General features: G+C 36.9%; 1 protein-coding gene across 2 annotated transcripts; it reads right to left on the bottom strand.

The window, feature by feature from the left end:
* Positions 1–904: 904 nt before the first annotated feature.
* LOC148940468 (leukocyte receptor cluster member 1 homolog) lies at positions 905–27,159 on the bottom strand. 2 transcript variants are annotated; one of them, XM_089104751.1, is made up of 4 exons: positions 27,145–27,159; positions 25,941–26,068; positions 8,671–8,770; positions 905–1,936 (listed from the first exon to the last, which is right to left on the bottom strand). In XM_089104751.1, the coding sequence occupies exons 2-4, from the start codon at positions 25,961–25,963 to the stop codon at positions 1,142–1,144; spliced, it is 918 nt and encodes a 305-aa protein (XP_088960877.1). In that variant the 5' UTR covers positions 25,964–26,068; positions 27,145–27,159; the 3' UTR covers positions 905–1,141. The 2 variants fall into 2 exon arrangements, with proteins under 2 accessions (XP_088960877.1, XP_088960876.1); XM_089104750.1 differs by lacking the exons at positions 25,941–26,068; positions 27,145–27,159 and adding an exon at positions 9,384–9,433.
* Between the last annotated feature and the right edge of the window lie 589 nt (positions 27,160–27,748).

Here is a 27,748-nt window from a genome sequence, read left to right as displayed (position 1 = left end):
CCTCGCGGCCGACCTCACAAGGGATGGTACGACAACTTCAATGGCCAGAACCTCCCCAAACTCCTGCGTCTTGCACCGGGTAGAACCGAATACCGTCGCCATATTCAACGACTAGTGAGAAGAGAAGAAGCCCCAATACAGCCACAAAGGCCGGATGGGATACAAGTCAAGTCAATTTAAAAGGCTTCTAAAAATAACCATGGTGGCGCAGTTCAAACTACGCATTGAATTTGCGGGGAAAAACGTGCAATTTGAGGGAAACATTTCTACTTTTACAAGTCAAAATTTATGCAAAACTCTAAAGGTATAACTATAATTACACCATTTAAGAAATGATGAATTTATTTACAACTGAAATCATTTTTATTCTTTTAGATTACTTCTACAGTAAAAATTAAATAGTACTCTGGAGGGATAAGTGCTTTTTGTTCAAAATCTCATATGATAAAGTTAGGATTATAAAAACCCATCTATTTGAGTAAGAGATGCCTGATTCTTCGATACTTACAGGCTAAGCACCTCACGTGTCTGAGGTCTCCCTCCTAATAGTCTTACCTAAAAACTGTTCAAAACTTTTATAGATCCATAGATAATATAATTCATAAACATTTAAATCTTAGAAATTCCATACAGAATAATTTGGTGGGTTAATTAGTGATTTTGACTCGCTATTTCAGGAGTAATTTGCAAGTTGTATTTTCATTTATTCTGTGGCCTAATTCCTTTATCTGACTTATCAGGAATTCCTTCAATGATCCTTAAGACTTTTTCTTGTCGCTCTTGCTCGAAACCGTCTTTTTAGTTAGTATACAGGTTGTTAGCCTTAGCTAGCTTTTTATACAGTATCTCAACAAAGAAGCAATTTAGTCAATTATCTGCAAGAAGTATTTAAGGCAATACATAATTCGGAGGAATACTTGGTTTTATTCAAAATTTAATACAATAAAAATAGGCTAAAAAACAAAACGCCAAACCTTTGCGGGTGAGAGACGGATTACATCCAGATTTATAGGCAAAGCCTATATGTCTATAGCCTAAGGTCTTTACTGCTTGAGGACTCCCTTCTGATAGCTTTCTATGAAAAACTCAAACCCATTATAGATCCATAGACATTTCGGTCCAAAAACCCTGATATCTTGACCTAGTGGTTTTGTCTCGCTATTTCAGGATTAAATTGCGAATTGTACTTTCGTTTAATCTGGGACTCAATATCTTTCTCTGATTTATCAGGTATCCCTTTAATGGTCCTTAAGACTTTCTCTTGTCGCTCTCGTTCGATTGCCTCCCTTCTTAACCTTTCCTCTCTTAAAATAGCAATTTTCTGTCTCTTCTCATATTCCTCTTCATCATCTGAAGAGTCTGAACGCTCACGCTTTTTCCTTTTTCTCTTATGCTTAGATTCATCACTTTCTGAAGAGCTGGAGCGTTTTCTTTTTTTATGCTTGCGTTTTTTCTTTTTCTCCTTTTTATCTTTTTTGACCTTAATTTCTATCTTAACCATACTGCTGTCAATTTTTTTCGATTTATCTTTCATGCTAATACCAAGACTATTAGTTATAAATCGCATTGGATCAAATAATCTCTCATCTTTCTTCTGTTTTTCACTTTTGCTTTCTGGTAATTTCTTAGCTTGTCTTAACAATGATGGCATTTTATAAACAGGTTGATAACCCCTTTCACCCAATTCACTTTGCCCAAGGTAGGTAAGGTAGCCAATTTTCTTTTCATATTCTTCTTGTTCTTTTTTCTTAAGCAGTTTATGTTCTTCATTTTCAATAATATCCTTCCGTCTCCCTTCTTCTAGATCAGAAAAGAGGTTTATGTGCTCTTGGCGTGCTTCCAACTGAGGAGGTAAAGTTGGTCCAATGAATCTTTCCTTCTGACCTAACTTGTCTTTGGCCTTTTGTCGTAGCACTGAAATTCTAGCTTCTTGCTCCTGAAATAAAATAATATAAACCCTAGGATAATAAATAGTAAATTTAGGGAAATTTATTTTTGTTATTAATGGCAAAGCTTCATATTAAGTGTGTAACTATGTAACTGTATAACTGTATAACTGTATAACTGTGTAACATATTAACTTCATATTAAGTGTGTATATAATCAAATTTGCCCATGAACCATTGCACTACAACGGAATAGTTGTATGCATGGCAGGCAGGAGTCTAGGGGGTTCGACTGTCAACAATGGCAAGTTTGTTATAGTAAATTTCTTTTATTTTAAAGTCTAGGAAGTATATGGACATAAATTTATACATAAAATAGTTTGTAAAGAATACAATGGGTCATTTACACATATTGCTTGTGCAGCGCAATTTCCACACTAGCTCCGCAGACCTACACTAGGTCTGTAGGTCTGCGGACCTACAGCAGTTACCCAAAAAAAGTAACTGCCCTTGTTACAGTTACTTTTTTTGGCGGGGGGAGGGCATCTTTCTAATTGATATTAAGAGTCTTAGAAAAAATACTTATCAAATGGCCAAAAGCTATAGAGGAATGATAACCTGTGACTTGGTGCACTTGCTAAAAAAAAACTGAACTTCAACTAAGCTACTCCAAATTGGACGCATAAAACAATTCTTGGCAGCTATTGGAGCTCTTCACCAGAGCTACGACAGGTAAAGCAGTATACATCCAGTGCTTAAAATCACAATCTATGCTTTTGAACCAACTGGAAAAACAGTTCAGATAGACTTTAGAACTCCAAGATGCATTGGTTTGGCTGTTCTGCCGGATCCCAACCGTTGTCTTCAACCGCGAATATTTTCTTAGGTCGCTTAAGTTCCCTGGCTCAATTATTTCATTTTTGCAGATAAGATATTAGGTTTCTGTTCTTGTCACTTTGGCGCGGACAAAATCTGGCCTAAAAAAAAATACAAGAAAATATATTCTGGACACAATGGAATTATGAAATGGATAGACGCAAAAAATATAACTAAACGATACGAGGTTGGTTGGTACTCGCTGCAAAGGGAGTATGTTAGCATGGAAAAACTTAGCAAATTGTCATCTGGGTCTATTCCTTTGGGTGAATAATCAATGCTTGAGCCAGAAAAAGGCATAGACTGTGGACAACTATGGACAAAGTTCCAAAGCTGCCAGTAGCAGAATTCGACAGAATTCCAAAAACTGGCGACACTTTAGCAGCACAACTTGTGTTTTGACAGCTTTTCTATGAGCAACAAGTATTTTTATGTGTAAAAATAGTATTTTCAGACAAAATCTGCCAACAAATTTGAAAACTGCCAACTAGCATTGCTGCTTTGCTATCTTACCTTTTGCATGGCGGATTGTGGAAAATAAGAATCGCCCTCGATCATTATACTGGCAACTAAGTTCCTTGCCAAGGAGAATTTGGCATTTCGTGGCGATGACAACAGTAATAATTCAAATCGAAGGAGAAATTTCTTGCAGCTACTTGGATCGGTGGGGGAAACAGATCCTCATCTTTAGGAGGGATTCACAGTCCCTGGAAATTGCAAAACCAAATAATTGAAAGTATTGAGTGTCCGGTTTAAAAGTCTATAACTGAGCAACTAAGTCCTGTTTGGTCGTTTCTTGTTGATGAGTCCAGAGACGTATCAGAAAAGAGCAGCTAAGTTTTGTCATACACTCGACAACAAGCAAGGTGTACGAAACCCACTTGGAGTCTACCATTTGACAAATTTAGATGTTTAGCCATTAGTGAGCTGTTTCTTTGAAACCAACTAAACTCGGGTCAAAATAATTAAGTGTTGCGATTGTGCATCGGTTATGAGGGGGGAATGGGTAAGATAAGGCAGAAGCATCCACCATAAGAAGCATTGCCACGCACATTAGGCAGTATTCCCATGGCCATGTATATAGACTGAATTTGGTCCTGCTCCAAACAATGAAGGGGAATCAACAACTCTTTGAATTGTTTAGTGGTGCACTGGCAATACATGTTTTCAACTCAAGATTTCTTTGTGCCACAAGTAGTTGGTCCTGCTCCAAACAATGAAGGGGAATCAACAACTCTTTGAATTGTTTAGTGGTGCACTGGCAATACATGTTTTCAACTCAAGATTTCTTTGTGCCACCAGTAGTTGGTCCTGCTCCAAACAATGAAGGGGAATCAACAACTCTTTGAATTGTTTAGTGGTGCACTGGCAATACATGTTTTCAACTCAAGATTTCTTTGTGCCACCAGTTGTTGGTCCTGCTCCAAACAATGAAGGGGACTCAACAACTCTTTGAATTGTTTAGTGGTGCACTCGCAATACATGTTTTCAACTCAAGATTTCTTTCTGCCACCAGTTGTTGGTCCTGCTCCAAACAATGAAGGGGAATCAACAAATTTTTGAATTGTTTAGTGGTGCACTCGCAATACATGTTTTCAACTCAAGATTTCTTTGTGCCACCAGTTGTTGGTCCTGCTCCAAACAATGAAGGGGAATCAACAACTCTTTGAATTGTTTAGTGGTGCACTCGCAATACATGTTTTCAACTCAAGATTTCTTTGTGCCACCAGCTGTTGGTCCTGCTCCAAACAATGAAGGGGAATCAACAACTCTTTGAATTGATTAGTGGTGCACTGGCAATACATGTTTTCAACTCAAGATTTCTTTGTGCCACAAGTAGTTGGTCCTGCTCCAAACAATTAAGGGGAATCAACAACTCTTTGAATTGTTTAGTGGTGCACTCGCAATACATGTTTTCAACTCAAGATTTCTTTGTGCCACCAGTTGTTGGTCCTGCTCCAAACAATGAAGGGGAATCAACAACTCTTTGAATTGTTTAGCGGTGCACTCGCAATACATGTTTTCAACACAAGATTTCTTTGTGCCAACAGTTGTTGGTCCTGCTCCAAACAATGAAGGGGAATCAACAACTCTTTGAATTGTTTAGTGGTGCACTGGCAATATATGTTTTCAACTCAAGATTTCTTTGTGCCACCAGTTGTTGGTCCTGCTCCAAACAATGAAGGGGAATCAACAACTCTTTGAATTGTTTAGTGGTGCACACGCAATACATGTTTTCAACTCAAAATTTCTTTGTGCCACCAGTTGTTGGTCCTGCTCCAAACAATGAAGGGGAATCAACAACTCTTTGAATTGTTTAGTGGTGCACTGGCAATACATGTTTTCAACTCGATTTCTTTGTGCCACCAGTTGTTGGTCCTGCTCCAAACAATGAAGGGGAATCAACAACTCTTTGAATTGTTTAGTGGTGCACTGGCAATACATGTTTTCAAATCGATTTCTTTGTGCCACCAGCTGTTGGTCCTGCTCCAAACAATGAAGGGGAATCAACAACTCTTTGAATTGTTTAGTGGTGCACTGGCAATACATGTTTTCAACTCAAGATTTCTTTGTGCCACCAGTTGTTGGTCCTGCTCCAAACACTGAAGGGGAATCAACAACTCTTTGAATTGTTTAGCGGTGCACTCGCAATACATGTTTTCAACTCAAGATTTCTTTGTGCCACCAGTTGTTGGTCCTGCTACAAACAATGAAGGGGAATCAACAACTCTTTGAATTGTTTAGTGGTGCACTGGCAATACATGTTTTCAACTCAAGATTTCTTTGTGCCACCAGTTGTTGGTCCTGCTCCAAACAATGAAGGGGGGATCAACAACTCTTTGAATTGTTTAGTGGTGCACTGACAATACATGTTTTCAACTCAAGATTTCTTTGTGCCACCAGTTGTTGGTCCTGCTCCAAACAATAAAGGGGAATCAACAACTCTTTGAATTGTTTAGTGGTGCACTGACAATACATGTTTTCAACTCAAGATTTCTTTGTGCCACCAGTTGTTGGTCCTGCTCCAAACAATGAAGGGGAATCAACAACTCTTTGAATTGTTTAGTGGTGCACTGGCAATACATGTTTTCAACTCAAGATTTCTTTGTGCCACCAGTTGTTGGTCCTGCTCCAAACAATGAAGAGGAATCAACAACTCTTTGAATTGTATAGTGGTGCACTCGCAATACATGTTTTCAACTCAAGATTCCTTTATGCCACCAGTTCTTTTTCAGAGCAAAACAGCGAGTCAATTCTAAAATTACATCTGAAGCCAAGGGTTTAAGGGATTGATTACCCCGCCATCGAGCTTCGTTTGACATAAAATTAAAATATTAACTACTAAAGCTCTTCATCTGATCTAACCAATTTCAGGGCTGCAAAACGACAAATTACGGCTGGTTTGTGTCAGTGAATCAAGCGCAACTCTTTAATTGCAGTGCCATTAGAAGAAAACACTTCTCAATGACTAAGGTGGAACAGACCTTCTTAAAACTTTATGGACTACCTATGTTCTTTTTTCCAAAGGAAGAAGAGGCCTTGAAAGTAATAATGACTATCAGCAGTAATCGCAATCAGTAATAAAAACAATTTCTTTCAGAGGATAAGATGCAAAACCTGTATAGTTCTTATCCGTTTAAAATCAACAATCCAGGCCACTTCAGCAGCTGGGGCTGTAAAATTGCTTTTTCAGTTAATGCTGATATGCTTGTCCGTATTTTCAAAGTCTGGGCCGAGCCTCCCAAGCTGCGAAGTGTATTCAGCAATCTAATCAAAATTATTCATGTGACTGTAACTGTTCCCAGTGACTTTTCTGAAGAAAAAGAGATCGTTCAGAAGAAAGAATTATGTAAAAACATACTTAATGCAATGCGTGCAGAGATAAGGCTCAGCAGTCTACTTTTTATAGCGTGTAACAAAAAGGAGACGAGGTGCCTCAACAAGAACAGGAGTCTACCATTCGACTGCACTAGAGAACAGGCGGTACCTCTTGTTTAGTTTCTGTCTTCATATTTGTATTAATATTTTCGTACAGTTTTGGTAATAGATATTTGCAATAATTAACAAACAATTATATTTTTTGCAATAACACTTAATCTTTCTTTTTTTTTCTGTTTAAATGAATAACTGAATTTTCTTGTACTAATATTCATGAGGTTATATATTGGCTCCCATTTTATAATTTTGTTTCTGTATTTTTTGTTTAAATTTATTTTGTTTATTTATAACTTTTATCACTAAACACAGACACAACTAAAATTACCATCCCTCTTCTAATTTTTCTTAAAATAACAGGTAGGAAATGTAAGAATCCCCTCCCCCTCCATGATTAGTTGGGTTAAAGGATAGGCCGCTCTACCGTGTGAAGAATTGGAAACTCTTTTATTATGCCTGCTCAATGCCCACCGTCCAGGAATTTCTAAAAAATATTCCTTGGAAATTCTTTCCCAATTGATCAAATTCTAGAGCTACTCGAAAGTATACAGAGTTAAAATCATAGATAATCAACCCAAGCAAAATGTTACAAAAAAAACAGTGAAAAATTTGATAAAAGAACTGTAATAAACATGGTGGTATATGAAAATCAAACTCAGAATAGATTCAAGATGTAGCAGAAGAAATTTGTCAAAGAAGAACTTCAGAAAATGCATTGTAAGAAGAAGAATGGGGTGACATTCCCCATTTTAAGATGGACAAGACATTTTTTTTTAAACGAATATCAGTTTTATGTTGCAAGGAGTTCAATATTTTTTTTTCAACTGGATATGAAAACCTTACTAAACAGAGTGTAAAACCAACCAGACACTTGATAAAAAAAAGAAATGGCTTGAAACATGTGTCTATTATTTGAATATTTGAAAATACTACTACTCCTAACAAATCGCTTCAGCGTCAAGCGGGCTGAGGTCAACACAGCTTTCCTTTGACCTGCCTGTTCAAAGCTTCATTCTTTATCCCTTCCATGAAGTTCTAATTCCCTTTAAATCACTGAGACGTATTCCCACCCTGTTCAGCAAAAATCTGCTTTTCATTTGGTCCCAGATGGATGGTCAAAAAGCAAAATCTTTGGCAAACCGTCATTCTTCATTCATAAAACGTCGCCAAGTCATCTAGCCAAACAAAATTTAGTTTTTTAGTTCACCACCCCGTTTTTTCTCTGAAAATTCTCTGATGTCCTTCTTCCCACTAACATTTTTGGATTTGTGTCACATAAAAGTATAATAATGTTCACGCTGAATGGATTTCCCCAAGGAAAATTCAAAAATTCAAGGTTGTTTTAATGCCTTAAGATTCGCGAATTATTTACTATGTACCAAGTCCTTACGCATGAACTAGCAGGAGGAGCAGCCCTTAAAAGCCTAACAAGGATGGCTGGGACCTAAGTAAATATTGGCAAATCTGGCTGAAGCTAGCAGGAGGAGTAACCCTTAAAAGCCTAACAAGGATGGCTGGGACCTAAGTAAGTATTTGCAAATCTAGCAGGAGGAGTAGCCCTTAGAAGCCTAACAATGATGGCTGGCACCTAAGTAAGTATTTGCAAATCTAGCAGGAGGAGTAACCCTTAAAAGCCTAACAAGGATGGCTGGCACCTACGTAAGTATTTGCAAATCTAGCAGGAGGAGTAGCCCTTAAAAGCCTAACAAGGATGGCTGGCACCTAAGTAAGTATTTGCAAATCTAGCTTAGCTGGAGCTAGCAGGAGGAGTAGCCCTTAAAAGCCAAACAAGGATGGCTGGCACCAAACAAGTACTGTTTTTCTCATCTAAGGAAATAGAGGTCACTGAGCCAACCTTTATAAAATTACCTTGTTCCTTCCTATCCTCAAGCATGGAAGTACAGAATTATAAATATCATTATATACAATTCATACAAAAAAATATTGATAGATAATGTCCCCAAGAACTTACAGCTAGTAATGATCTTCTTTGTTTTTCCTCTTCTTCTTCTGCTGCTCTTGCTTCATCTCTCCGCACTCTCTCTATATTTGCTTTAGTTCTCACATGCCAACTGAAAATATTTGAAAAGGAATCAAAATATTATTAATCATTAAATTAGCCATTTGAATATACAAAATACACAATTTTAATTTCAACAATAAATCACATAGTGAAGCTACAGAAAATTTTATAGAAAAACAAAAGTGAAAAAAAGAATTGAAAATTAATAGCAAGCATTAGAAAGTATCCAAAAACTTTGGAGAAAGTATCTGTATACATCCTAGGGCTATATCTGGCAAAATGGGAGGGGGAATAGGGTGTTGTGTGTGGCAGAAAAGCAACTATAGTATTTGGAAAGAGTATAAAATAAGAAATCTAATTTTATTGGCATGTTTCCTTTCAAAGTGGTCAGGCACAGGAATTTTACCTTATTTTATTATGCTTAATGCTTTTTTGGAAGTAAAGAGAATTCTCAAAATTAGTAGCCTAAATGAATCTCTTTGTGACCCATGAATCATAGGTTGTCAACCTTTACTTTATATAAATATAATAATCATTCTTACTGGAAAACACTCCCCTAAAATTAGCAAAATTACTGTTTCCTATTTTTTCCATTTTCTTTTGGTGGATTATTTGTGTTGAGATAATGAATGTGTTTGCATACAATGAAAACAGATGCTTACAAATTTCTAAAGAGATCAATGCTTCTCAAGACCATAGAAATAGATGCTTAAACCTCAATACAACACCTTCTCAAGACTAGAACACAGTTTGAGCTTTACTGAAAAAAAAAGACAGTGGATTGTCAGTTTAATTGAAATATACTGATATTTATTCCTTAAATTTTTGATAATGTTTTGTTTATTATAGAGCTCTTTACTTTTCTTTGAAAAACTAGTTTTGGGGAAAAAGTGTTTTAAATTAATTTCTGTTCGTTTTTTTATTGAAATAAACTTTTTCATGGAAAAAAAACTATTTGATATCTTTTCAGTTTTTCAAACATTTTGTGGTAACAAACTGTAACTAAGGAGGGACCCGGCTCAATAGTAACCGAAACTCTAAAAGACGCAATTTTGATACCAATAGATGTATCAAAAGAATCAGATTTTTACGCTGATTTCAAATATATATGCATTTCATCAAGCTTAGTCTTACTCATTAAAAGTTAAGAGCCTGAGAAAAATTGCCATATTGTCAAAAAAGGGGTAAACACACCCTGAAAATCATAGAATCTTAATGAAAATCACACCATCAGATTCAGCGTATCAGAGAACCTTACTGTAGACGTTTCAAGCTCCTATCAGCAAAAATGTGAAATTTTGTATTTTTCGCCAGAAGAAAGATCATGGATGTATGCTTTTTTTCCCCCAGGGGTGATCATATCGACCCAGTAATTCTAGAATATCGCGGAAGGGCTCATCCGAACGAAAATTAAAAGTTTTAGTGCCCTTTTTAAGTGACCAAAAAAATAAAGGGCCACTAGGCCCCCTCCCATGCTATTTTTTTCCCAAAGTCACCGGATCAAAATTTTGAGATAGCCATTTTGTTCAACATAGTCGAAAAATCAAATAACTCTGTCTTTGAGGACGACTTAATCTCCCAGTCCCCAGGGGAAGGGCTGCAAAATATGAGTTTTGCCCATTGTTTACATATAGTATTGGTTATTGGGAAGTATACAGACGTTTTCAGGGGGGATTTTTCTGGTGGGGGAGGGATTAGGGGAGGGGGTTACGTGGGAGGATCTTTCCATGGGAGAAGAGAATTTTCCATGAAGAGGGTGCCAGATTTCCCAGCACTATTTAAAAAATGATCAGAAATTCAATAAAAAAAAAGTTTTTTCAACCGAAAGCAAGGAGCAACAATAAAACTTAAAACGAACAGAAATTATTACGTATAGGAGGGGGTTCGCCCCCTCGTCAATACTTCTCTCTTTACGCTAATTCTTTTTTTAGTAATTTCAAAAGAGCCATTTATGCTAATTAAACAGCCTTTGTGATTCGGGGGTCATTCTTAAAGAATTGAAACAAATTCGAACTTTAGCGTAAAGAGCGAGGTGTTGACGAGGGGGCGAACCCCATATACGTAATAATTTCTGTTCGTTTTAAGTTTTAATGTTGCTCCTTACTCTCTCTTGAAAAAACTTGTCTTTTTTTATTTAATCTCTAAGAATCCATAATTTGGGTTGCTATTTGTATGATGGAGAAAGCTTTTCTACAATTTTTAATCCTGAGACAAACAATATTTTTAATTTTATAACTCCTGAAGTTGACTTGAAAAATAAAACTTGATATCATTCCCGAAAGATTCTATCTATGGTCTTTGACAACCTGGATACACTTACACTCTTTTTATTTATTTAAATTGTAAGAGTAGAAGTAGCAATAGTAGTAGCAAGTAGCCCCGAAAGTTTCAAATTAATACCCCCAGTCGTTCTCAATATATTGCTGAGGTACCTTATTGGCAACCATAGAAAAAGTGCATTTTGATTTAGTTAAAAGCAACATTTAGTTTTAAAGTATAATGGGCCAATTGCATAATTGTGGGGGGTTGACATGCCCAATATCCCTAAAGACATAGTTGCTGGACTGTTCTATTATTCTGAATAAAATGGCTGTCTCATCATTTTGACTGGATGTGTTTGGAAAATGAATGGGCTTGAGAGAAGGGCTGCTTGCCCTCCAATCTCTTTTTACTCTTAAAAAGGACACCAGAACTATTAATTTAGAATCGAATTAGCTCCTTTAAAAGTTTAAATGATATTCCTAGCTATTACAGAGTGGTGCTGCCAATGATATTGCTTATATGCCCTTTTGAAAACCTCCATGCATACAGTTTTTTTTCGTTTAATTAAAACTCCAAAACGTTCCCTAAAAGTTTCACCTTAATACCCTCAGCGTCATTAGTTAAAGTAACTGTTGGTGCTTTCTGGCTAGTTCCAAATACCCCACAACTAACCCTTAAAGGTCTAACTTAATAATATAAGTTGTTCTTGAGATTTTTGTCAGTTGTTCTTTGTCACCTTTTTGAAAGTCCACATGCTCATAGTTTGTTTTGATTTATTTCAACATCCGCCTAGATATTCCTTAAAAGCTTCACCTTAATAGCCTTAGCTTGCGCAGTCTCAATAGTTGTAGCAGCATTAGTAGCAGTATGCACATAGGGCCTTTGGTTTCTTCAACAACCCCTTCAACACACACTGAAAGTTTCAGCTTAATACCCTCTTACTACTTGTATTTATGGCAAGGCACAGGCTGTTCAGCCCAACTCGGCACCGAGGATATGATTGACCATATTCTGCCACTGACTTCGGTCTTCTGTTTGGGGGCGGATGATTTCCAACCATGATTTATCCCCATTTCGTCCGTACTTCCTGAAACCTTCCAAAGGCTCGAGGTCTTTCTTCATTGTGGCATGCCAAGATTTAGTTTGGTCACCTTGCCGTTTCTTCCAGTGGGGAAGGGGCTTAAATTCTAGGGACTGACGGGTTATGTACTCACTTGGGCGCTGCATAACGTGCCCAAACCATCTGAGGCTTCTGCTCTTGGCAATAGCAGATAATGAATGCTTCTGATTACACATTTGCATTAGTTGCTCATTGCTTATCCTTTGACTAAGTTTGAGGTTACAAATGGCTCTTGGGCACTTCTGGTCCAATATTTCGAGTGAGCGTTCTTCCTCTGCCTTTAGAGGCCAGGTTTCGCATCCATACAGCAGGATAGAGCGACTACACGCAACATAGACTCGAACTTTGGTCTTCAGGCTGATTTTTCTTCTGGACCATAATGGTTTACGCAGTAGGCCAAAGGTCCTCCATGCCTTGCTTATTCTGGCCTTGATCTCGTACGAGGTCCCACCCTTGGTATCAATCAGTGACCCGAGGTATCTGAATTCTTCTACCTGTTCAAGCTGTTGTCCGTTTATGGAGACTGGCAAATTTCTATACGTGGAAAGGTGCTTTGTTTTGGGGACACTAATGGCCAGGCCTGTCAGGCTAACGCTATTTGCCAGTTTCTGCAGCATATCCATGGCTTGGGCGCTTGATTCAGCGAGGAGTGCGCCATCATCTGCGTATTCAAGGTCCCCTAACTTCTCATCGCTGGTCAGCTCAATCCCGTCTTCCGAACTTATGGAATTTCTGAAGACCCAATCAATTATGTAGTTGAAGAGAATTGGGAAGCTGTATAGCCTTGTCGCATGCCGTTTCGAAGAGTTCAGTGAGCTCCCCGTACACGCGGATGCTGCTACTCGTTTTCTCATGGTATACTTTCATCGGGCTCACCAGCTTTGATGGGACTCTGTCTTTCAGCATGATTTCCCATAGTAGCGGGCGAAGCACAGAGTCAAATGCCGCTATAAAATTAAAAAATATAGCAGAAGTTTCTCGGTTGTGGATAGAGCGCTGGTTTAGGAGGGTCCGAAGTGAGAAAATGTGGTCCACGCATCCCATTCCTGGGCAGAAGCCTGCTTGATTTTTCCTAGTTCTTTGCTCTCTTTCGGCTCTAAATCTGTTTACGATTACGATGGCGGAAACCTTTCTGGCCATGTCAATGAGCGAGATGCCTCGATAGTTTTTACAGTCGGTCCTGTCACCCTTCTTGAACACTGGTATGATAGTTGCATTCCTCCAATCTTGGGGGACGTACTCGCACTTACAGATTTTCTTGAGGAGCTCCGTGAGTGTGCTGACCAAGGATGACCCTGCTTTATAGAGCTCTGGTGGTAACCCATCTTCTTCTGGCGCTTTGTGGCTCTTGAGCAATTTACCGCTTCCATTACTTCTTCAAACGTAGGTGAGGAAATGTTGGTGGGGTACTGATTTTGTGGTTGGGAGGTTTCAGGTCCACTGTCCGATGGTATAGGAGGCGGGGGGAGCTGGTTAGGTCTATTTAGAAGGTCTTGGAAGTGTTCTACCCATCCATTCATTCTTTCTTGTCTGTCGGTTATTACTGTACCGTCCGTCCTCTTTACGTTTTCAGCTGTTAGATTTCTTATTCTCATGAGGTCCTTAAGGATCTGGTATTGCTTGCGGGTGTCATTTCTTCTGGCCGCTTCTTCCAGTTCTGTTGCAACATTCGCCCAGTATCTGTTCTTATTCCTCCTAGCTAGTCTGTGAGCTTTCTTCCAAAGCCGTTTGAACTCTTCCCCATCTTGGGAAGCTTTCGACTTGTCCGAGAGTGCCTGAGGTGTTTCTACCGTGCACCACTTCTTGTGGCTTTTTGCTCGTTTTCCGAGTATCTTTAAGGCTGCTTCATGTGTTGTTGCTTTGATTTTTTGCTATGGCTGTTATATATTTTCGGCATCCGAATCGTCACTCCGATCTTGGAGGATGGCAAGAGCTTCAAACCTGTTGCTTAGCTCGAGATCAAAGTAGCCTTAATCGCTGGGATTTCTAGCTTCTTTGTATCATACTTATACGTGGGGCGTGTTCTTCTTCTGGCTGACAATTTCTGGTGTAGTGCGGCTACGACAAGGCAGTAGTATTAGGATGCAAATATTTTCTGTTGGTAAGTTCAACATCCCTAACAACAAGCCTTGTTAATTTCAATTTCACACACCAAACTGCTCCTAAGATATTGCTGTACCCTTTACCGTACACCCGTTTGACAACCTGCATACAGACAACATGTTGTGACTCTGTTCATCCTCCCCCTTAAAATTCCCCCAAAAGTTCACCTTCATACCCTTAGGCATAGCTGTAATAGTAGTCACAGTAGTCGTATTGATATTACTAGCAACAGTATTTAATAGCTGTAATACTACTACCAACAGTAGTGTTAACATATTGCCTTTTGGTCAGTAGAAAATCCCTCTCATCAAGCCCTGGAAGTTTCAACTTAATACAATTAGCCAGTGCTATGACAATGCTTATATATACTTTTGATAACCTTTATGTTCATATGCTTCTTGAAATTTTCAGGCTCAATGCTATTAGCCTTACAAGTAGCTGCAATAGAAGTAGTAGTAGTAGTAAATGTAGCAGTAACAGTAGTATAACCACTTTAGCTGTAGCTATGTGTGTACAGCATTAGCATTAACATATTGCTTTTTGGTCAGTAGAACATCCCTCTCATCAAGTCCTGGGAGTTTCAACTTAATACAATTAGCCATTGCTATGACATTGCTGATGTATCCTTTTGATAACCTGTATGTTCATATACTTCTTGAAATTTTCATCTCAATGCTCTTAGCCTTACAAGTATTTGCAATAGAAGTAGTAGCAGTAAATGTAGCAGCAACAGTTGTATTAACACTTTAGCAGTAGTGTGCACATATTGCCTTTTGGTTAGATGATCTTCCCCTTTAAGCATTCTATTTTGACAATGTGCATACACATAGCGTCTTTTGATTTAGTTCAAATTTCCCCTCAATGCTGTATATGGAGTAGTGTGGTTGAAGATGTAGTTGTATTAATAGAATGCAAACATTGCCTTTTTGATCATCTTCCTTATCATTTCCTGAATTTTCCAAATTGATACACTCAGTTATTCTTGTCTTACACCCTTTTGACAATCCATATACAAATAATGTGTTTTGATTTAGTACAACATTCCTCTCAACATTCTTTGAACAGCTCGCCTGAATGCCCTTCTTCTTCTTGGAAAGTAAAGTTCAAACATGCATCCCTTTCTCAATAACATATGCTATGTGTAAACAACGAACAAATTGTCCAACTTAAAGCCCTTGTCCTGAGGACTGTGAGGAGGTTGACATCCCAAAAGACCTAATTACTGGACCTTTCAACAAATCTGAACAAAATAGCTCTCTTAAAATTTCAATCGGATGTGTTTTGGGGAATGATAGGCTTGGGGGGAGGGGTTGAATGATTGCCCTTGATTCACTTTTGACTCTTAAAAAGGGCACTAAAACTTCCAGCTTCCAATCAAATGAGCTCCATCTGATCCAAAGTTTATATGACCACCCATTCCATAAACACCTTATATGCCCAGGGCATAACTTACAACCGTTGCCCATGAGTTCCCCCGTGTCCACCCTAAAGATATTCTTACATGATTTTTGGACTATTGGTAACAAAATGCCTATCATAATTTCAACTGAATGCGTTTCAGAAAAAGAGGATGCCGGGGAGGGAGGAGGGCTAGCTGCTATCCTCTATGTTTGACTCTTAAAAGGGAACTAGAACTATACATTTCTGATCAAATGAGCCTCTTCTAAAGTTCACACGACCACCTCTTTTCAAAGAACCCTTATATGCCCCTGGGGCATAACTTACAGCCCTTACCCCCAGACTCTGGGGGAATCTGTCAACACCAAAGGCCTTGTTATATGATCTTTGGACTATTTTTGAATAAATGGCTATCTAAAAATTTCTATTGAATAAATTTGCAGAAAGTACGACATGGGGGGGGGGTGGACTCTTAAAAAGGGCACTACAACATCTGATTCCCAATCAAATGAGCCACATCCGGAGTTTATACGACCACCCTTTCCATAAAAACCTTATTTTCCCTTAGGGCATGACTTACAACCCTTGCACTGAGGGCCATGGGGGGGGGGGAGGTGTCATCCTCAAAGGCATATTTTCCAGACCTATTAACTATGCTGAACAAAATGGCTATCTCAAAATGTTGATTATATTTGTTTTGGGAATTAATGGGGGTGGGGGGATCTAATTTCCCTTCAATCACTTTTGACTATTAAAAAGGGCACTAGCTCTTTCAATTTCCAATCCAATGAGCCTTTTTCGACGTTTCTATGACAATAAATGGCCAGCTCAAAATTTCTATCAGATGCATTTCAGGAGAATATGAGGTGTGCGCGTGTGGGAGGGGGGGGGGTATTCACCCTATGATCACTTTGAATCTTAAAAAGGGCACTAGAACTTCTGATTACCAACCCATTGAGCTCTCTCAGATGTTTATACAGCCACCTTATATACAAAACCATATATGCCTCCAGGGCATAACTTACAACCCTTGCCCCAAGGACTGCGAGGAGGTTGCCATCCCCAAAGACATAATTTCCGGATCTTTTGAATAGGCTGAACAAAATGACTAACTCAAAGTTTTATTGGATGTGTTAGGGGAAATGGTGGGCATGGGAGAGGAGTTAGTTGCCCTCCAAGCACTTTTTGACTATTAAAAAGGGCACTAGTCCTGTGAATTTCCAATCAAATGAGCCCTTTACGAAGTTTTTACGACGTTTCCTTCAATACAATGTGCTCTCGTCTAAAAAAAAGATTGTATTTACCTGGAGGTAAGAAAACATGTTAATAAAACAATTCTCACATCATAATATGCAGAATAATCATAGTTAATTCATTTTGCGTGCAGCCACACAATACTTTACCCCCCCCCCCCGCCCCCGGCCTGATGTGCAAATATATAGCCCAAATTATACATTTCCTATCTATTCTCAGAATGGGTTTCAGTTGTTTCAACCCGTGTAGGGGAGCTCAGGATTGACCCAGATATTTTTTTTTCAAAAGTCTTGTTAACTAACAAAAATATATGGACGCTTCCAGCACCCCAATGTGTGTCCAGAAATTCCGCACCTACGAGAATTTCTCCAGATTTTAATCTTCACAGGTTTTTCTCAGAAACGGTTTAAAAAACAAAACAAAAGTTGTCCAAAACAACCCTAGAGTATGGGTTAGTTTCAGATATGCCACGGGTTGCTTTGGACACCTTGTAATATAGTTATAAAACTTACAATTTTTATGAAACACCTTAACACAAAACTTATTTAGCATACATTAAACTTGGAAAAATCAAAGTTTAAGCCAAGAGCTTTTGCAGCTCTTTTTTTTACAGCCTGTCAAAACTGGTCAAGGAAGCTTGAAGATAATGTATTTTGAAACTGAAGCCTGGGCAGGGATCAGAAAAGACAAACTTTGTCCCTTTTTTTTAGGGACATAACCTCCACATCATCATCACCAATTTCTGTTACATGTCCAACATAAAAAACGTTTCCTTTTCTGACAACAAATTTCGCAAGCACAGTCATCATTGGCTAGGATATTTACATCAAACAGATCATCTGGTTCCATTTCTCCAAGATGTGGAGATTCATCAGAACTAGGCTATCATCCATGAATAGACATTCTTGTAACTCATTCTCAATATCTTCACCTTGGTCAGCTGGCCTGAGATTTCTTGCTTTCTTTTGAAGGGTGGCAACAACTTTCTTCTGATAATCTTTTTCTATTTTCCCCCATTTGCTCTAGTTCTTCCTTTTCTGATGTTTCTGTTAGTATTCTAGTTTTTCCTCTTTGCTTTACCAAAAAGACTAGGATTTTGAGTAGGAAAAGAAGAAGAATTTTGAGTTTTGTCAGTACCTTGGTTTGGTTAATGTGGATCTGGCACAGCAAGTTGAGAATGGCTGTCCAGCAACTGGCAATCTGGAAATGAAGCAGCAGAAAGTTCTATGGTCAAATGGCCACAGTCTGGCCTTTCTGAAGCCAGTTACAATGTTACTCATGCTGAACTTCTTGAGGTATGGAAAAAGGCTGAGCTCTGCTAACTCATATATAGAGATACTTTGGCCTGGATGAAGGTTCAACCAGTTGTTAAAGATGCTTCTCAAGAACGTTTTGAATGGTCCATAGAACAAAACATCTAGAAGTTGGAAGCAATGCAAGCAGAGGCATGGGAAAGTGAGTGACATTACTCAATTTTCTTTGCAGTAGCTGGCTACTTTGATGTCCAGATGACTGTTATGATTGTCCAGTAACAGTAAAGTTTTGGTTTCTTTTGATGATCTGGTATGCTTCACAAAATGTTTCATTGTGTCAAGAAGGTCTCAGAATTAATCTGACCACTTGGATGAGCTAGTCCCAAAGTGTCAAGGGGCCAATCTTTCAGCATCTTTTGTTTGAAAATTAACCCATGGAAAGATGAAATTTGAGGTATGTGGTTGGTGGTGGCCGGTGTTTACCCCCTGCAGAAAATACCCCCCCCCCCGTGGAAAATAAGGCTTTCCAAATTTTAGAATTATATTTGAGCTTTACTTTTTTAATGTCTGTAGGGAGAAGGAATTTTGGGACTTGTGTATTATGCGCCACTCACTCATGTTTATGCTCTGTAAAATTCGAGAACACACTGGGTTTTTCGTTAGTTTCTTCCCCCCCATATGAACATAATTTGACTTTACTGAAAACAAAATACATTTTAAATGTTTTCACTTTTTTTAATTTGACAAATAAAGAAGTATTAAGACTATAAGGAATAGATATCTGAATATGTATATCAAACTAACAATACATGGTTATTTATTTTTTTTAAGTAAAGTGCAAATTAATTTCTGGTCTGAAGAAGACATGGGCGCTGTCAGCCATACTCCATTTGATTTTTGCTCGTTTTGACTTTGACTAGGCGATTCATTGTAATTTCTATTAGTTTTGGGTTTCATTCATTTATTGATGGTGATTTGTGGTAGTTTTACACTTGGAACATAAGAAAAACAAACTTGTAGAATTTGACAATGCTTTCATCCATAAAAACTTAAACAGTTTAGAATTTGTTGGTTTGCAATGCCAACTATCCTTTCAAAGGACAGCCAGACCTTCTTAAACTTTTTGGTGCCATATGTTTTAGCTTAATTTGGATGATCATTCACCTATATTTGTTTCTTCTTCAATTTTTTTTTGATTTGGCACCTGCTACTGCCAAAAATTGCAGAAGTTCATATGGAAGTGTTTTCAACACAAATGGATTTGTGTTTTTTTTTTTTTTTTTTATAAGTTTTTAAGATACTTCTGGCATGTAATCTTTGTTTCAGTCTCTTTGTTTGAAAATTAACCCATGGAAAGATGAAACTGGATTTATATGGTTGGTGGCCGGCGTTTACCCCCCCCCCCTGGAAGATACCCCCCATGGAAAATAAAACTTTCCAAATTTGAGAATTTTATTTGAGTTTTATTGTTTTAATTTCTGTAGGGGGAAGGAATTTTGGCACTTGTGTATTATGCGCCACTCATTCAAGTTTACACTGTGTAAAGTTTGAGAGTTTTTTCGTTAGTTTCTTCCACACATATAAACATAAATTGCACTTTACTGAAAACAGAATACATTTTAAATGTTTTCATTTTTTTTTTACTATAACAAATAAAGAAGTATCAAGAATATAAGGAATAGGTATCAGAACATGTATATCACACTGACAATACATGGTTACTTTTTTTTTAAGTAAAGTGCAAATTATTTTCTGGTCTGAAGAAGACATGGGTGTTGTCAGCCATACTCCTTATAATTTTTGCTTGTTTTGAGTTTGACTAGGCAATCTATTGTAATTTTTGTTAGTTTTGGGTTTCATTTATTTGTTAATGGTGATTTGTGGTAGCTTTACACTTGAAAGATAAGAAAAACAAACTCGTAGAATCTGACACTGCTTTCATCCATAAAAACTTAAACAATTTAGAATTTGTTGGTTCCCAAAGCCAACTATCCTTTCAAAGGATAGCCAAACATTCTTAAACTTTTTAGTGCCATATGTTTTAGCTTAATTTTGATGATTGTTTGCCTATATTTTGTTTTTCTTCTTCAACTTTTTTTTTTAATTTGGCACCCGCTACTGCCAAAAATTGCAGAAGTTGATATGAAAGCCTTCAACAAAAATGGATTTGTGTTTTTTTTTTCTACTTCTGGTGTGTAAATTCTTCTTTTTCCCATTCCTTAGCACTTTTCAACAAAACTAAAACAAAACTCACATTTCCAAGTGTTAAGTGTTTTTTTTTTTCAAGTATCATTTTTCCAAGTATTAAGTACTATTATTAGGTTGATGCAGTGTTTCATTTAAGTGTTTTATGAGGATTGCTGATCAAATTTTTTGTTATTTGTGTCTTTCATTTATGTTATTTCACTGTGTTCATGGCCGTATATTTGTCTTTAAAATACACTTATTTATCTATCTGTCTAATATGCAGAATACTTGTACCAAACACATTTTGCATGTAGAACCGCTATATTTTACCCCCCCTAATGTGCAAATATATAGTCCAATTTTTTTCTAAAGTAACAAAGAAACCAGTATGTTCTTGAGTTTTACACATTGTAATCTTCAGTCAGTGGTATATAACACACAAGTATCCAATTTTTTCATGGAGAGAACTTTAACATAAAAAGCAAGGTCTTGAGGAGGAGGCAACCCCTTTCATATATGTAATAATTTAAGTTTGTTTTAAGGTTTGATGTTACTCCTCACTTTCAGTTGAAAAGCTTTTTTTTATTTGATTACTTACAGACAGGATTTGTTAATGGGAAAAATAAGTTTTTTAACAAAAAGTAAAGAGCCTCATTAAACCAAAAATGAGCAGAAATAAAGTCAAATAATCTTCAAAGTAAAAACTATGGAGTATAATAGAAAAAAAATTAAAAAGATATAAAATATGTTTTGGTACTTTCCCATTATATGGGCCTTTACAAGGAAACCAGTCACATAAAAACCGTTTTTGACAGGTTAATTCAAGACACCACTATACAGTAATGCAATGCTTAGCGTGGTTTTCAATGCGTTTACAATATTTAAAGGGTTGTTTTTTGGGGTTTAGGGGGAGAAAAAGGTACCTAGGTTAGGTTATGTATTTAATATATGCAATGCTTTACCCCCCATCCTCCCCCCCCTAATGTACAAATATATAGCCCAAATTTGTTTATAAAGTATTATATATTCATCCTACTTTATTTATTTCAGTAGCATTAACCAAACTTGACTTTTTAGATAGGCCCATATAATGGGAAAGTACCTATTTTTTATATGAAAAAACTGTGTCAATAAAAAACAAATATAAATTAATATATAAAACTTTTTCCACAGAACAAGTTAGTCAAAGAATAGTAAACAGCCTTGTTAAGGCAAAAATGAGTATAAATAAATTCAAATAGTTTTCCAAGTGTAAAACAACCACAAATCACCATAAATAAATGAATTCAACCCAAAATGAACAGAAATTACAATAAATAACCTATTCAAACTCAAAATAGCAACAAATTAGCATGAGTAGGGCTGAAAACCCCCACACCTCCTCAAGACCAGGACATAATTTGCACTTTACTGAAAACAAATACATTTGAAATGTTTTCATTTTTTTACTTCAACAAATAAAGACGTATTAAGACTATTTGGAATAGATATCAGAATATGTATATCAAACTGACAATGCATGGTTTTTATAAAGTAAAGCGCAAATTATTTTCTGGTCTGAAGAAGACAATTTTGATGATTGTTCACCTATTTTTTTTTTTTCTTCTTCAACTTTCCAAGGGGATATTTTCAAGGAGGATATTTCCCTGGGGGTATTTTCAGGGGGATATTTTCCAGGGGGGGAATGCCTAGAACCATGTGGTTACCCATTACATTAACAAAACAGACCATTGTTACATCTTGACCATATTCTGCAGATGTTGTCTGGGCCACTTGCTGGCCCTTCTTGGCAAGCACTCTATGAGGCAGTGATACAGTTGACACATCTGTTTCATCAGTGTGCCAAATATGGCCTGGAGGGATTTGTTATTTAACATAGACAAAGACAAGTTTTTTGAAGAATCTCCCTACCCCTACTTTGTTGAAGACACTTGCTCTAGCTTGAGTTGTTGCCTTGGAGGATCAGATTGAAATCTCACTTTTCTACTTGAGGAATGCAGTCATCTAATCTATCAAAGCTTGTGCCTTGATTTCCCAGGATGAAGAGCATCTGATTTTATAAGCTTGAGCAAAATGATAAGCAAGCTTGCAAGCTTCATTAGTGATTAAGCTGTGATTTATTGCTGAAGTTTGTTTGAAAGTAGTCTGTAAGTGCCTTCTCCTTGTTGGGATTGAAAATTTGCTTGTTTTGAACTATTTTTTTTTTTTTTAAATGTGAAGCCAAGATCAGGTGTGCTCTCTGTGGCTGGGGCTTGAGGCTCTGCTTCTGTGAAAGTCCTTACTTGGTCTTCTAATGCTGTTTCAGGTATAGTGTTTGACAAACTCTTTGAATGTTCAACATAATCTGGGGCCTTTACTATTCAATATTTACATAAATGATCTCCCAAATAAAATAGATTCAGAGATACTGCTTTATGCAAATGACACAAAAATCTTTTGTGCAATAACAAGCTTTGAAGATACAGAAATACTACAGCAAAACTTAAACAAAATAGCAGAATGGATGAAAAATGGAGCATGGAAGTGAATACAGAAAAAGTTGTCATGTTTGGCTAGGCCCAAAACACATTTCTTGGCACTACTGCTTTGAAGGACCACAGATACCCATACAAGAAGAAGCACAAGACTTGGGAGTGACAATAGACAGTGACATGACTTTCACCAAGCACTACAAGTCAATCATCTCTAAGTCATCAGAAGTCTTGGGAGTTATTCAAAGAAATTTCTCTCTTACTGACTCAACACTGTTTTCTATACTCTTCAAATTGTTAGTGAGACCAATGATCAAATACAGTCATACAACAACCAGACCATTTTTTCAAAAAGACAGCAATGCAATACAAAAAACTCCAAAGGAGGGCTACTAAATTTGTTCCATCACTTAGAGACTTATCATATCAAGACTGTTTGAAAAAACTGTTGCTCCCAAGCCTCTCATACCAATTTTTGAGAGGAGATCTTACTGAAGTATACAAAATATGCAACAGATACTACAACAACATCCCTCCAGAAGAGATAATAACATTCAAGAATAATAGCCTGAGAGGTCACAAGTTTAAGCTAACCAAAGAATGTTTCAGAAGAGATGTTGGTAGATGGGCATTCAGCAACCACATTGTCTCCAAGGGGAATGCACTACCATCAGACATTGTCAACTCAGATTCAGTCAATGCATTTAAGAACAAGATTGACAATCATTATAGTGATAAAGCATTTGATTATTTAAATTTTTATAGATAGAGGCACAAGCCTGTTTTCACAATATATTATTATTATAATCCTGTAATGTAGATTTCTTAATGTCAGACTCATCAGCAGCTGTTTGGATCAAAACATTGTTGAGGATAACTCTGTAGCCTACAAAAGGGCATTGTAGCCCTTTTCATATCCCCCATATTTTGTGGTGGATGGTTGCACTTTGAAAAAAATTTCTTAGCATTTAAAAAGATGATAGGTTACTTACCTGTGTTTCAATGCCAGTGAATATGGAGCAGTCCCTATTTCTAACCTAAGAAATAAAGTGATCATACCACTCAATATGTTTTTCTATACTTTTTCTGTATATAATAAATTGGTTTTGTTGTAAATTCAATTTTAAAATCTTTACAAACCCTCAAAGGTGATACCTTTTTCTCTTATTTTAAATAAAACATACAACTTATAAACCACTGTTAGCTTTGCTCTTGTTAAGACAGGTTAACTCATAAATTCAATTGATGATGAAAAATCAAGAATCAATAAATGCACAGGAATGTTATAAAATGGGCTATATATTTGGGTAAGGTTAGAAAGGTTAGCTTCAGTTAAAACTGAGTTTTCTACAAAGCAATTATTATATTTGGAAAAAGCATTGAGTGGTATGTTCACTTTATTCATAGATCAAAAATGTGTACTGCTCCATATTTACCTCAATAGCAAAGGCATAGCCTATATCATTTCACTAAACACAAATGCAATGTATTGGATGCTATAAATGGTCATTATATGACTCTTTGCATGTGTATCTCCCCTTCTGGGGTTAAGTTGACTATACAGGGCTGTTTCAGACACTTTCAAAAAGTCATCCAAACCAACCCAGCTATGGTGTCAAATCAAACTCACATAGAGCATTTTTTAAAAATGGCTTCTAAAAAAAAAAAATAGCCAGGGTAAGCCCAATTTGTGACTAGCTGTAGCTAATGACATGATAAGTCCATGATAAGGTACCTGCCAACACTCAACTATATACTCATGTAAATAACAGAGCTAAAAACCCTGGTGCATGTTAGTGGAAATAAAAAGAATACCTTAAAAAGTGGTTCAAAGGGGATATCTTGCTGTAAGTCTAGGAGCAGTCCAGTACATAAGCAAACATGTTAAGAAAAAATTCTTACTTCATAATATGGAGAATAATGCTAGTTAACATATTTTGCAGGGGGAGAACCTTTATCTATACTTGTTTTGCTTTTGTACAATTTTTTTTAAACAAAATTCTGGAAAACAAACATGAATTTGACTGCATTTTTAGTTTTTAAATAATCTAAATTTGAAGTTAAGACACCATGAATGCCACCAATCAAAAACATATTAATAGACAAATACTGATAATGTAGGTTAAATAAGGTTAGGTTAAGTTAGATTAGGCTTGTTAGATGGCACTTGAGTGTTTGTTTATAAAGGATTTTCAAAACTTAAATAGACACAAATATTTAAAAATGTGATAGAAAAACTGTAAATACAGTGAGAGAAGTGAAGATAAAGCCCCTGCAAAACATCTTAACCAGGATTAGGCTATTCTGCATATTAGCCTATACATTTGCATGTTGGGGGGATGGGGGTAAAGTTTAAACTTACCTCTCATTTGTATCAGAAATAAATTTTCCCCTGCCCCGCCTCCACCCCCCTAATGTGCAAATATATAGACCTGAATTGGTATATATAGGGGTGGGGGCAAAATTCATTTGTGGCAAAAATTATTATTATATTTGGAAAGACCATAAAAAAAGGTGGTAGCCTAAATATTTACCAAATCATATTATTGACTTTCAACTAAAGTGAATATACCACTTGATGCCTTTTGTATGCTCTTTCCAAATATAATAATCATTTTTGTTGGAAATGAATTTTACCCCCACCCCTATACATACCAATTCAGGGTATAGCCTATCTTTGCACATTAAAGGAGGTTGTGCAAATTTTATTTCTGATGTAAATGGGAGGTAAATTTAAACTTTATCTCCACCCCCCTAATGTGCAAATATATACCCTGAATTAGTATATAGGGGTAGGGGTAAAATTCATTTCTGACAAAAATGATTAGCCTAGGACTAGGCCTATTATATTTGGAAAGAGCATAAAAAGGAATTGAGTAGTATATTCACTTTATTCATAAGTCAATAATAGGCTATGATTTTATAAATATTTACCAAAAAGGCATTGATGGGTATGTTCACTTTATTCATAAGTCAATCATATGAACTGCAAAATTACCTAAAAATTTACTCCTCCTATTTATATGGGCTAGTCTTACCTTTATATTCAAGTGTTGGCAAACCTTGGCCAGGGTGGGATTGGACAACACTTTATGGGTTAGATATATGACACAAAAAATCACATCAATTTTTTGCAATAGGTTAGCCTGAGCAAAAAAAAAACTAGCCTACCTTTTCTTTGGCAAAATATTCATCTTTTCTTTCTTTTTTCTTCTTCTTCTTCAGAAGACTTTTAGACTTCTTCTCGTTTTGGTGCTGATCACTATTTATAGAAAGCGGACCGGACTCACTAGTTCCAACTAGAGTACAAGCAAAGGGTTACTAGACTTGCAAAATATAAAAAAAAGATTTTTCAACTGTAAGTAAGGAGCAGCATTAAAACTTCAAAACGAATAGAAATTATTCCAAATGTGAGTGGAGTTACTCCCTCCTAAATCCCTATGCTAAAGTTTTTTAGTGCTTTAAAAAAATTAATTATTCAAAATCAAGTCAAGTAGTCATTTATCAAAGATTGGGACACAAAATTCAAACCTTAGCGTAAAGAGCAATATATTGAGGAAAGGCCCCCCCCCCTTTTATGGAATAATTTCTGTTCGTTTTAAATTTTAATGTTGCTCATTACTTGCATTTGAAAAAAAAATTATTTCTGTTCGTTTTTTTCAAACCAGGTCGGGGAATCCTCCTCTCCCTTCTGTGGAAAATTATGTCTAGGAAAATCCCTTTGCCCAGGGGCTATAGGGGGCCATATGACCCCAAGAGATAGAGCTATTGGACATCTAAACTGCACTGAATAAAATGGTTTTCTCAAAATTTAGATCAAATGTCTTTGGGGAAGAAGTGGCGAAGGAAAGGGGTTAGTTGCCCTCCCATATTTTTGATCGCTTAAAAAGGGCACTGTATACATTTGTAAAGGTTTGAAGGGGACTTTTTACTTCGAAAGAGTACGGCTAAACTAATTTGAAGAAAATAGTCACGAATGAAAATTCATTGAGAGTATAAAGATCCTTTAAATTGGTTATGTGGAAACTTACGCATTCCACATTCACACATAGTGTCTTAATAAATTAGGAAAACCGAGAACTGACAAAAACCAGATGGCTTTTTAAATTAATTGACCTTCGGTCATGACAGAACGACAGCTGGACAGCTGAATTTTGACGTGGAATACCTTTCATCCCTAAAGGCTCTGATGAAATCATGGAGACGTGCACAATGGGCAGCCTGCCCAGGTGTGCTTCAAACAAACAACAACAACCGAGAACTCAGTTTTTAATGCAAAAGACATTTGATCTAATATGTAGTTTCAACACAGATCGGACACAAGGAAACAATATAAAATTCTGAAAACTAATTAGAAAAAAATTAAAATACTTACTTTTATCATTCGTTAAAAGTGCTTTACTTAAACCACCCCCCCCCCCCTAATAGTCAAATATATGACACAAATTATATATTCTCCATGAACTTTCCCATCGCTTGTTACCGTTGACGTTGCTTATTTGCCTTTAAAGTAATTCGAAGAAAAGAGTCACGTATAGGAATTTCTAAGAAAATATTTAATTGGGAGTGAGATTAAACTACTCTTTGATAACGAATTAGAGGGGAAAATGCAGTGATAAAATTGATCCTAGTGTAATGGCACAATGGACTGATTTATGCTTGGCAATATGCATGGGCGCCCATAAAATGAATTTTAGAGGGGGGCTTACCTGGTCTAATCGGCACTTCCAATTCTGTATAGTAGAAGTCTCAAAACAAAAATATAAAAATATAAGGCAGCATCATTCCGCCATGGGGGGGTCTGGAGCCCCCCCCCCCTCATATGGGTGCCCATGGCAATATGGGGTCAGTGGTTCGAATCCAGCTGCCGGTAAGGCTGGGCGATTGGCTTGCTAACTGCCCTTTCAAAAATTACACAGTTACTGAAACGTTGATAATTGTCGACTTTGCATGCGCCAAATCTGCAACAAGTGAGGATA

This window comes from Artemia sp. Qi Xiang Cuo, chromosome 19 (genome assembly GCF_049724085.1).
Source record: "Artemia sp. Qi Xiang Cuo chromosome 19, ASM4972408v1, whole genome shotgun sequence".
Classification (NCBI taxonomy): domain Eukaryota; kingdom Metazoa; phylum Arthropoda; class Branchiopoda; order Anostraca; family Artemiidae; genus Artemia; species Artemia sp. Qi Xiang Cuo.
The sequence above is the reverse complement of the archived record's forward strand: the minus strand, read 5'-3'. Positions and strand labels throughout refer to the sequence as shown.